We start from the raw sequence: 12,072 nt of genomic DNA on the forward strand, positions 1-12,072 counted from the left end.
GAACTAAGGACAGAAGAATCATGCCACCTTCTTACTTTGATACTCAACAGCGAGACATTAATAGTTTTTCTTTAAAAAGTCATCAAAAAAATAATAATAACTGTTTGGTTAACTTTAATTTTTTTAACAACTGTACATGAGGATGATTTCATACAATTGGAGGATAAAGAAGGAAAATAACATGAGATCAACTGAACAATGTGTAGTAGTGTAGAAAATGAGTACAAAAACATCTCCCGACCACAACACGGGAACAAACAACTGAAATTGAGCTTTTCCTACAAACACACCAAGAACAGTACATGACAGAGAAAGAGAGTGACAGAGGGAGAGAGAGAAAGAGAGATGATAGCGAGAGAGGGGGAAGAGAGAGGTAGAGAGGGAGAGAAAGAGACAGATGGAGGGGGAGAGGGAGAGAGGGGGAGAGAAAATGAGAGAATAGAGAGAAAGGGGGGAGAGAGAAAGAGTGCGAGAGAGAAAGCGGGTGAGAGAGCGACAGAGAGAGAGGTGTAGAGTAGAGTAGTGTATGACAGGTGAGGGGGTAAAACAGGACTGACAGAGGATAGTGGTTGTAAGGATGGACGTCTGAATTCTGACATCTCTAAAGGGGGTACAGTTGGGTGACGGTTTCGCCCTCTGTCCCCTTCTCTTCTCTTTTCCTCTCCCTCCATCTCATTCACTCCATCCAGTCTCCCTCGTCGAACTCGGACTCGTCCTCGGAGTCGGAGTACTCGACGGCAATGCGTCGGGACAGGATGGTGGCCACGTCGTTCCCCACACGCTCGTGTTTGGCTGCCTCCTGCTCTCTTTGCTCCTCCACCTTCCGGAGCTGGATACCTGGAGGAGGGAAGGAGAGAGGGATTACTGCAACCTACAAGAGAGAATGGAACAGCTTCCTTCTGTTATAAAACTGTCCAATGACTACGCACATTGGCAGTCATGCACAATAAACAGGTCTACTGGCTGTTACACCGAGGCCCCACCCACCTTTGCGGATGGCCTCCAATAGGACACTGCGTGCATCGCTGATGGGCGGCAGGCTGGCAGAGTGTTTTTTCCCCCCGGAGTGAGAGAGCGGGGACGCCATGGCACCTGACAGGAAGGAAGGCACGGCGGGTGGGCCCGGTGGACAGGGGGAGGAGCTCCGCACTCCTGGGAAGGGCAGAGGAGGAGGAGGCGGCGGAGGAGGCAGCACGGTGTCATCTGATTGACCAGGGGTCGGGCCCCTGTCCAGGACCTGCTGGAGACGGGCCGGGGAGGAGACATGGAGGGGAGGAGCCACAGGGGGAGGGGCAGGGTGGAGAACGCCAGGGGCGATCTGGAGAGGGGCAGGGGGAGGGGGGATGGCCGGGGGCTGCTGCTGGACGGGTAGAGGAGGGATAGGGGGAGGAGGGGTGCCCCGCGGGCCAAAACCAGACATGGAAGGCAAAGGAGGAGGTGGAGGGGGCAAGGGGGGTGGCGGAGGGGGAGGGGTGTTGGAGTTGAAGCCGTGAGTCTGTGCTGGAGACTGGGGTCTGCTGTCTGAAAAACCTGAACTGGAGCTGAGGAGAGAGAAGAGAGAAAGAGAGAGAGTTACTGTTAATTGAAAGCTAACTTAACTGCAGTGCACTGATAGAGCAGAGGTGACAAATATAATCAGGTGGGAGAGAGGGAGCAAGAAATGGAAGGAAATCTAGCAGAGGTAACAGGAAGATGGAGAGTCAAGAAAATACCTACATGGCCCTAGCCTTGTACTCTTGTTACAAGCTAATTAGCAAGATATACATTCACTCAATGTTATGTCCGGAGCCATCTACAGTATACACTGAGTGTACAAAACATTAAGGACACCTTCTCTTTCCATGACAGACTGACCAGGTGAATCCAGGTGAAAGCTATGATACCTTATTGATATCACTTGTTAAATCCACTTCAATCAGTGTAGATGAAGGGGAGGAGACAGGTATGGTAGTATCAATCAATTCAATCAATTTTATTTTATATAGCCCTTCTTACATCAGCTAATATCTCGAAGTGCTGTACAGAAACCCAGCCTAAAACCCCAAACAGCTAGTAATGCAGGTGTAGAAGCAGGTGCCAGGCGCACCGGTCTGTGTCAAGAACTGCAATGCTGCTGGGTTTTTCATGCTCAACGGTTTCCTGTGTGTATCAAGAGTGGTCCACCACCCAAAGGACATCCAGCCAACTTGACACAACTGGCATTGGAGTGTCACGATCGTCGAAGGAGGAGGACCAACGCGCAGCGTTCTTTGCAAACATACTTTACTTTATTAAGTATCACACGAACAAAACAACAAACGATAACGTGAAGTCCTTGGTAAACACACATAAACCAACACGGAACAAGATCCCACAAAACACTGTGGAAAAACAGCCTGTCTAAATATGGTTCCCAATCAGAGACAACCAGCAACAGCTGACACTCGTTGCCTCTGATTGAGAACCACTCTGGCCAACATAGAAACACAAGAACTAGATAATTAACATAGAACACAAACACATAGAAACTACCCACCCTGGCTCAACATAATAGAGTCCCAGAGCCAGGGCGTGACAGTACCCCCCCCCCCAAAGGCGCGGACTGCGACCGCGCCTAAACATAACCCGAACAGGGGAGGGCTGGGTGGGCATTCCTCCTCCGGGCTTGACCACCACCCTCCAACAATCCCCCCGTAGCGCCCCTGGTCCGGTCTGGCCCCGCTGGCTGGAGCTGGACTGGACATTGTTGGAGCGGATTGCTTAGGCTCCGGTGTGGAGCAGCTGACCCGTACCTGACCAGGCACCGGTGACCCAGGCACGGGCCGGACTGACGACGCGCACCACAGGCTTGGTGCGGGGAGCAGGGACGGGCCGAACCGGGCTGACAAAGCGCACCACAGGCTTGGTGCGGGGAGCAGGAACCGGCCGGACCGGGCTGGCGACGCGCACCGTAGGCTTGGTGCGAGGGGCAGGAACAGGCCGGGCCGGGCTGGCGACGCGCACCATTGGCTTGGTGCGGGGAGCAGGAACAGGCCGGGCCGGGCTGGCAACGCGCACCATTGGCTTGGTACAGGGAGCAGGAACAGGCAGGGCCGGGCTGGCGACGCGCACCGTAGGCTTGGTGCGAGGGGCAGGAACAGGCCGGGCCGGGCTGGCGACGCGCACCATTGGCTTGGTGCGGGGAGCAGGAACAGGCCGGGCCGGGCTAGTGACGCGCACCATTGGCTTGGTGCGGGGAGCAGGAACGGGCCGGACCGGACTGGGGACACGGATTGGAGGCCTGGAGCGAAGAGCTGACACAACCCGTCCTGGCTGAATGCCTACCTTCACACACTCTGTGTGAGGCATCAGCACAGGACGTACAGGGCTGTGTACACGTACTGGCATAACAGCACGTGACACTGGCGCAGGATATCCGGGACCGAGGAGGGGCACTGGAGGCCACGAGCGCTGAGCCGGCACACTCCGTCCCTGGCTGCCTGCCCACCTTCGCACGACACGTGCGGGGGTGCTCGCACAGGACGTACCGGACTGTGCCGGACCACTCGCGGCACAGTACGCAGCTCCGCATACCTCGGAACCTGCCCAGTCTCACGCTGCCATGCCTGAGTACGGGGAGTTGGCTCTGCTCTACCTCTAGGCTCCGCCAACCTCCCCTCCGGCCCCCCAAACCCGGTGGCCTCCTCTCCTAATCCCCAAACTCGCCCTGTAGCTGCCTGCAGCAGCCCCGTCGTCCATGCAGTGTGCCCCCCCCCTAAAAATATATTGGGGTTGCCTCTTGCGTGTCCGACGTTGACCCGTTTGGCGCCTCCACCGTCTCTTCCCACGGACGCCGATCCATCCCGGCCTGGATCTCCTCCCAAGTCCAGGACCCTTTCCCGTCCAATATCTCCTCCCATGTCCAGGCTGCCTGCTCCTGGACACGCTGCTTGGTCCTGGTTTGGTGGGATCTTCTGTCACGATCGTCGAAGGAGGAGGACCAACGCGCAGCGTACTTTGCAAACATACTTTACTTTATTAAGTATCACACGAACAAAACAACAAACGATAACGTGAAGTCCTTGGTAAACACACATAAACCAACACGGAACAAGATCCTACAAAACACTGTGGAAAAACAGCCTGTCTAAATATGGTTCCCAATCAGAGACAACCAGCAACAGCTGACACTCGTTGCCTCTGATTGAGAACCACTCTGGCCAACATAGAAACACAAGAACTAGATAATTAACATAGAACACAAACACATAGAAACTACCCACCCTGGCTCAACATAATAGAGTCCCAGAGCCAGGGCGTGACATGGAGTCAACATGGGCCAGCATCCCTGTGGAACGCTTTCGACACCTTGTAGAGTCCATGCCCCGACTAATTGAGGCTGTTCTGAGGACAAAATGGGGTGCAACTCAATATTAGGAAGGTGTTCCTAATGTTTGGTATACTCAGTGTATATGCCTGGGCTGACTGCAAAGGCCAACACAAAGGCTGAATGTACTGCAGGTTTTCTCCCTCTCTCTTTGAGGTCATTTCTCCTGACATGTTTTTCACCTATAGGTGAGAAGAGGAGGAGGAAGAGGAGGAACAGGAAGTGGAGACTGAGCCTCTCTCTCTCTCTCTCTCTCTCTCTCTCTCTCTCCCCATCTCCCTGACTAACACTTGTCATGCTAAGCATTACATAACTAATGTCTAGTCAGAGAGAGCAAAAGGAGAGATGGGGGGGAGAGGAGAAAGGGCAAAAAAGAGAGAAGGGGTAGACAGAAAGAGAGAGAGAAACTGGATAGAAAGAGCATTACTGCGAGAGCCTTTAAAAATCAATGGCACATTTCTCCTCCGCTTCCATGTCCTTATTCTCGCATTCCTTCAGGGATTAAAACAGTGAGGGCTGTGTTAGCTCTACAGGGAAAACGTCTGCCATGGCCCTCCCTAGCCTAAACACCTTATCGATCCCTTCCACTGCACCCTCGCTCAGGTGCATCCTGTTTCCATTGATCATCCTTGAGATGTTTCTACAACTTGATTGGAGTCCACCTGTGGTAAATTCAATTGAGTGGACATAATTTGGAAAGGCGCACACCTGTCTATATAAGGTCCCACAGTTGACAGTGCATGTCAGAGCAAAAACCAAGCCACGAGGAAGAAGTTTGGAACCACCAATACTCTTCCTAGATCTGGTCGCCCGGCCAAACTGAGCAATCGGGGGAGAAGCGCCTTGGTCAGGGAGGTGACCAAGAATTCAATGGTCACTCTTACAGAGCTCCAGAGTTCCTCTGTGGAGATGGAAGAACCTTCCAGAAGGACAACCATCTCTGCAGCACTCCACCAATCAGGCTTTTATGGTAGAGTGGCCAGACGGAGGCCACTCCTCAGTAAAAGGCACATGACAGCCCGCTTGGAGTTTGCCAAATGGCACCTAAAGACTGTCAGACCATGAGAAACATGATTCTCTGGTCTGGCGAAACCAAGATTGAACTCTTTGGCCTGAATGCCAAGCGTCATGTCTGGAGGAAACCTGGCACCATCCCTACGGTGAAGCATGGTGCTGGCAGCATCATGCTGCGTGAATATTTTTCAGCGGCAAGGACTGGGAGACTAGTCAGGATTGAGGGAAAGATGGACGGCACAAAGTACAGAGAGATCCTTGATGAAAACCTGCTCCAGAGCGCTCAGGACCTCAGACTGGGGCGAAGGTTCACCTTCCAACAGGACAACGACCCTAAGCACACAGCCAAGTAGGAGTCAGTATAATTCTCAATTATCAGAAGGTATAACAGTATAATGCCGCCGGAGGAGATGGCTGCCGTTTTACGGGCTCCTAACCAATTGTGCTATAATGTGTGTTTTTTCAAGTTATTTGTAACTTATTTTGTACATAATGTTTCTGACACCATCTCTTACGACTGAAAAGAGCTTCTGGATATCAGGACAGCGATTACTCACCTCGTACTGGACAAAGATTTTTCTTCAACAAGTCGGAGGCGAAGGATTTACTTCAGACACCCGACAAGGCCCAAATCCCCGTCATTCGCTGGAGAAAGAGACGGAGATATCGGGGACGTAGGTCGGGGTGCCGTGTAAGGATCCGATGGCGAGTGGGTAATCTGCCTCTTCCATCTGTCCTATTAGCCAACGTACAATCATTGGATATCAAAATTGACAAGCTACGATCACAAATATCCTACCAACGGGACATTCAAAACTGTAATCTCTTATGTTTCACCGAGTCGTGGCTGAAAGATGACATGGATAACATACAGCTGGCGGGGTATACGCTGCATTGGCAAGATAGAACAACGGCCTCCGGTAAGACAAGGGGTGGAGGTCTGTGTATATTTGTAAACAACAGCTGGTTCACGAAATCTAATATTAAGGAAGTCTCGTGGTTTTGCTCGCCTAAGGTAGAGTATCTCATGATAAGCTGTAGACCACACTATTTACCAAGAGAGTTTTCATCTATATTTTTCGTAGCTGTCTGTTTACCACCACAAACTGATGCTGGCACTAAGACCACACTCAATGTGCTGTATAAGGCCATAAGCAAACAGGAAAACGCTCATCCAAAGGCGGCGCTCCTAGTGGCCAGGGACTTTAAAACTTAAATCCGTTTTACCTAATTTCTAGCAGCATGTTAAATGTGGAACCAGAGGAAAAAAAACTCTAGACCACCTTTACTCCACACACAGAGACACCTACAAAGCTTTCCCACGCCCTCCATTTGGCAAATCTGACCATAATAATTATATCCTCCTGATTCCTGCTTACAAGCAAAACTAAAGCAGGAAGCACCAGTGACTCGGTCAATAAAGGAGTGGTCAGATGACGCAGATGCTAAGCTACTGGACTGTTTTGCTAGCACAGACTGGAATATGTTCCGGGATTCTTCCGATGTCATTGAGGAGTACACCACATCAGTCACCGGCTTCATCAATAAGTGCATCAATGACGTCGTCCCCACAGTGACCGTACGTACGTACATAACCCAACCAGAAGCCATGGATTACAGGCAACATCCGCACTGAGCTAAAGCTGCCGCTTTTAATGAGTGGGACTCTAACCCGGACGCTTATAAGCAATCCTGCTATGCCCTCCGACGAACCATCAAACAGGCAAAGCGTCAATACAGGACTAAGATTGAATCGTACTACACCGGCTCCGACGCTTTTCGGATGTGGCAGGGCTTGCAAACTATTACAGACTACAAAGGGAAGCACAGCCACGAGCTGCCCAGTGACATGAGCCTACCAGACGAGCTAAATCACTTCTATGCTCGCTTCGAGGCAAGCAACAATGAAGCATGCATGAAAGCATCAGCTGCTCCGTAGCCGATGTGAGTAAGACTTTTAAGCAGGTCAACATTCACAAGGCCGCAGGGTCAGCCGGATTACCAGGACGTGTACTCCGAGCATGCACTGACCAACTGGCAAGTGTCTTCACTGACATTTTCAACCTGCCCCTGACTGAGTCTGTAATACCAACATGTTTCAAGCAGACCACCATAGTCCCTATACCCAAGAACACTAAGGTAACCTGCCTAAATGACTACAGACCCGTAGCACTCACGTCTGTAACCACGAAGTGCTTTGAAAGGCTGGTCATGGCTCACATCAACACCATTATCCCAGAAACCCTAGACCCACTCTAATTTGCATACCGCCCCAACAGATTCACAGATGATGCAATCTCTATTGCACTCCACACTGCCCTTTCCCACCTGGACAAAAGGAACACCTACATGAGAATGCTATTAATTGACTACAGCTCAGTCTTCAACACCATAGTGCCCTCAAAGCGCATCACTAAGCTAAGGACCCTGGGACTAAACACCTGCCTCTGCAACTGGATCCTGGACTTACTGACGGGCCGCCCCCCAGGTGGTAAGGGTAGGTAACAACACATCTGCCACGCTGATCCTCAACACGGGGGCACCTCAGGGGTGCTTGCTTGTCCCCCTCCTGTACTCCCTGTTCACCCATGACTGCATGGCCAGGCACAACTCCAACACCTTCATTAAGTTTGCCGACGACACAACAGTTGTAGGCCTGATCACCAACAACGATGAGACAGCCTATAGGAAGGAGGTCAGAGACCTGGCCGTGTGGTGCCAGGATAACAACCTCTCCCTCAACTTGATCAAGACAAAGGAGACGATTGTGGACTACAGGAAAAGAAGGACCGAGCACGCCCCATTCTCATTGACGGGGCTGTAGTGGAGCAGGTTGAGAGCTTCAAGTTCCTTGGTGTCCACACCACCAACAAACTATCATGGTTCAAACACACCAAGACAGTCGCGAAGAGGGCACGACAAAGCCTATTCCCCCTCAGTTGCAAAAGAAAAGCCATATCTCAGACTGGGCAATAAAAATAAAAGATTAAGATGGGCAGTCTGAGATATGGCTTTTTCTTTGCAACTCTGCCTAGAAGGTCAGCATCCCAGAGTCGCCTCTTCACTGTTGACGTTGAGACTGGTGTTTTGCGGGTACTATTTAATGAAGCTGCCAGTTGAGGACCTGTGAGGCGCCTATTTCTCAAACTAGACACTCTAATGTATTTGTCCTCTTGCTCAGTTGTGCACCGGGGCCTCCCACTCCTCTTTCTATTCTGGTTAGAGCCAGTTTGCGCTGTTCTGTGAAGGGAGTAGTACACAGTGTTGTACGAGATCTTCAGTTTCTTGGCATGGAATAGCCTTCATTTCTCAGAACAAGAATAGACTGACGAGTTTCAGAAGAAAGCTATTTATTTCTGGCCATTTTGAGCCTGTAATCGAACCCACAATTGCTGATGCTCCAGATACTCAACTAGTCTCAAGAAGGCCAGTTTAATTGCTTCTTTAATCAGCACAACAGTTTTTAGCTGTGCTAACATAATTGCACAAGGGTTTTCTAATGATCAATTAGCCTTAAAATGATAAACTTGGATTAGCAAACACAACGTGCCATTGGAATATTGGAATACAGGACTGATGGTTGCTGATAATGGGCCTCTGTACGCCTATGTAGATATTCCATTAAAAATCAGTCGTTCCCAGCTACAATAGCCATTTACAACATTAATAATGTCTACACTGTATTTCTGATCAATTTGATGTTATTTTAATGGACAAAGAATTTGAGAGTGTGCTCCTAATCTCAGCTCGTTACCTGTATAAAAGACACCTGGGAGCCAGAAATCTTTCTGATTGAGAGAGGGTCAAATACTTATTTTCCTCATTAAAATGCAAATCAATTTATAACATTTTTGACATGCGTTTTTCTGGATTTTTGTTGTTGTTATTCTGTCTCTCACTGTTCAAATAAACCTACCATTAAAATTATAGACGGATAATTTCTTTGTCAGTGGGCAAACGTACAAAATCAGCAGGGGATCAAATACTTTTTTCCCTCACTGTATGTCGGGGAAAAGTCAAGTTATAAATTATTCTGTCGTGGTTAAAAACTAGTTGTCATCCAATAGGCTTTGATTCAATTTCCAATATCCTATCCCACGTGGAAATTCTGTAAGAGTAATGTACAGTTGAAGTCGGAAGTTTACATACACTTAGGTTGGAGTCAATAAAACTAGTTTTTCAACTACTCCACAAACGTCTTGTTAACAAACTATAGTTTTGGCAAGTTGGTTAGGACATCTACTTTGTGCATGACACAAGTAATTTTTCCAACAATTGTTTACAGACAGATTATTTAACTTATAATTCACTGTATCACAATTCCAGTGGGTCAGAAGTTTACATACACTAAGTTGACTGTTCCTTTAAACAGCTTGGAAAGTTCCATGGCTTTAGAAGCTTCTGATAGGCTAATTGACATCATTTGAGTCAATTGGAGGTGTAACTGTGGATGTATTTCAAGGCCTACCTTCAAACTCTCTTTGCTTGACATCATGGGAAAATCAAAAGTAATCAGCCAAGACTTCGGAAAAGAAATTGTAGACCTCCACAAGTCTGGTTCATCCTTGGGAGCAATTTCCAAACGCCTGAAGGTACCACGTTCATCTGTACAAACAATAGTACGCAAGTATAAACACCATGGGACCACGCAGCCGTCATACTGCTCAGGAAGGAGACGTGTTCTGTCTCCTAGAGATTAATGTACTTTGGTGCGAAAAGTGCAAATCAATCCCAGAACAACAGCAAAGGACCTTGTGAAGATGCTGGAGGAAACAGGTACAAAAGTATCTATATCCACAGTAAAACGAGTCCTATATCTACATAACCTGAAAGGCCGCTCAGCATGGAAGAAGCCACTGCTCCAAAACTGCCATAAAAAAGCCAGACTACGGTTTGCAACTGCACATGGGGACAAAGCTCGTACTTTTTGGAGAAATGTCTTCTGGTCTGATGAAACAAAAATAGAACTGTTTGGCCATAATGACCATCGTTATGTTTGGAGGAAATGGGTAGGCTTGCAAGCCAAAGAACACCATCCCAACCATGAAGCATGGGGGTGGCAGCATCATGCTGTGGGGGTGCTTTGCTGCAGGAGGGACTGGTGCACTTCACAAAATAGATGGCTTCATGAGGAAGGAAAATTATGTGGATATATTGAAGCAACATCTCAAGACATCAGTCAGGAAGTTAAAACTTGGTCGCAAATGGGTCTTCCAAATGGACAAGGACCCCAAGCATACTTCCAAAGATAATGGGCCCCCTCCGACGAACCATCAAACAGGCAAAGCGTCAATACAGGACTAAGATTGAATCGTACTACACCGGCTCCGACGCGTTTCGGATGTGGCAGGGCTTGCAAACTATTACAGACTACAAAGGGAAGCACAGCCACGAGCTGCCCAGTGACATGAGCCTACCAGACGAGCTAAATCACTTCTATGCTCGCTTCGAGGCAAGCAACAATGAAGCATGCATGAAAGCATCAGCTGCTCCGTAGCCGATGTGAGTAAGACTTTTAAGCAGGTCAACATTCACAAGGCCGCAGGGTCAGCCGGATTACCAGGACGTGTACTCCGAGCATGCACTGACCAACTGGCAAGTGTCTTCACTGACATTTTCAACCTGCCCCTGACTGAGTCTGTAATACCAACATGTTTCAAGCAGACCACCATAGTCCCTATACCCAAGAACACTAAGGTAACCTGCCTAAATGACTACAGACCCGTAGCACTCACGTCTGTAACCACGAAGTGCTTTGAAAGGCTGGTCATGGCTCACATCAACACCATTATCCCAGAAACCCTAGACCCACTCTAATTTGCATACCGCCCCAACAGATTCACAGATGATGCAATCTCTATTGCACTCCACACTGCCCTTTCCCACCTGGACAAAAGGAACACCTACATGAGAATGCTATTAATTGACTACAGCTCAGTCTTCAACACCATAGTGCCCTCAAAGCGCATCACTAAGCTAAGGACCCTGGGACTAAACACCTGCCTCTGCAACTGGATCCTGGACTTACTGACGGGCCGCCCCCCAGGTGGTAAGGGTAGGTAACAACACATCTGCCACGCTGATCCTCAACACGGGGGCACCTCAGGGGTGCTTGCTTGTCCCCTCCTGTACTCCCTGTTCACCCATGACTGCATGGCCAGGCACAACTCCAACACCTTCATTAAGTTTGCCGACGACACAACAGTTGTAGGCCTGATCACCAACAACGATGAGACAGCCTATAGGAAGGAGGTCAGAGACCTGGCCGTGTGGTGCCAGGATAACAACCTCTCCCTCAACTTGATCAAGACAAAGGAGACGATTGTGGACTACAGGAAAAGAAGGACCGAGCACGCCCCCATTCTCATTGACGGGGCTGTAGTGGAGCAGGTTGAGAGCTTCAAGTTCCTTGGTGTCCACACCACCAACAAACTATCATGGTTCAAACACACCAAGACAGTCGCGAAGAGGGCACGACAAAGCCTATTCCCCCTCAGTTGCAAAGAAAAAGCCATATCTCAGACTGGGCAATAAAAATAAAAGATTAAGATGGGCAGTCTGAGATATGGCTTTTTCTTTGCAACTCTGCCTAGAAGGTCAGCATCCCAGAGTCGCCTCTTCACTGTTGACGTTGAGACTGGTGTTTTGCGGGTACTATTTAATGAAGCTGCCAGTTGAGGACCTGTGAGGCGCCTATTTCTCAAACTAGACAC

General features: G+C 49.3%; 1 protein-coding gene across 9 annotated transcripts in view; it reads right to left on the bottom strand.

The window, feature by feature from the left end:
* Positions 1 to 454: 454 nt before the first annotated feature.
* The window catches only part of LOC121548766 (wiskott-Aldrich syndrome protein family member 1-like), a 94,402-nt gene continuing 82,784 nt past the window's right edge, over positions 455 to 12,072 (bottom strand). For all 9 annotated transcript variants that reach the window (XM_045210186.1, XM_045210188.1, XM_045210192.1 and 6 more), the window contains 2 exons: positions 988 to 1,541; positions 455 to 837 (listed from right to left, as the gene is read on the bottom strand). In XM_045210186.1, coding sequence (XP_045066121.1) covers positions 677 to 837; positions 988 to 1,541 — 715 coding nt within the window. In that variant the 3' untranslated portion in view covers positions 455 to 676. The remainder of the gene's footprint in view (positions 838 to 987; positions 1,542 to 12,072) is intronic.

Source organism: Coregonus clupeaformis, chromosome 33 (assembly GCF_020615455.1).
Source record: "Coregonus clupeaformis isolate EN_2021a chromosome 33, ASM2061545v1, whole genome shotgun sequence".
NCBI lineage: Eukaryota > Metazoa > Chordata > Actinopteri > Salmoniformes > Salmonidae > Coregonus > Coregonus clupeaformis.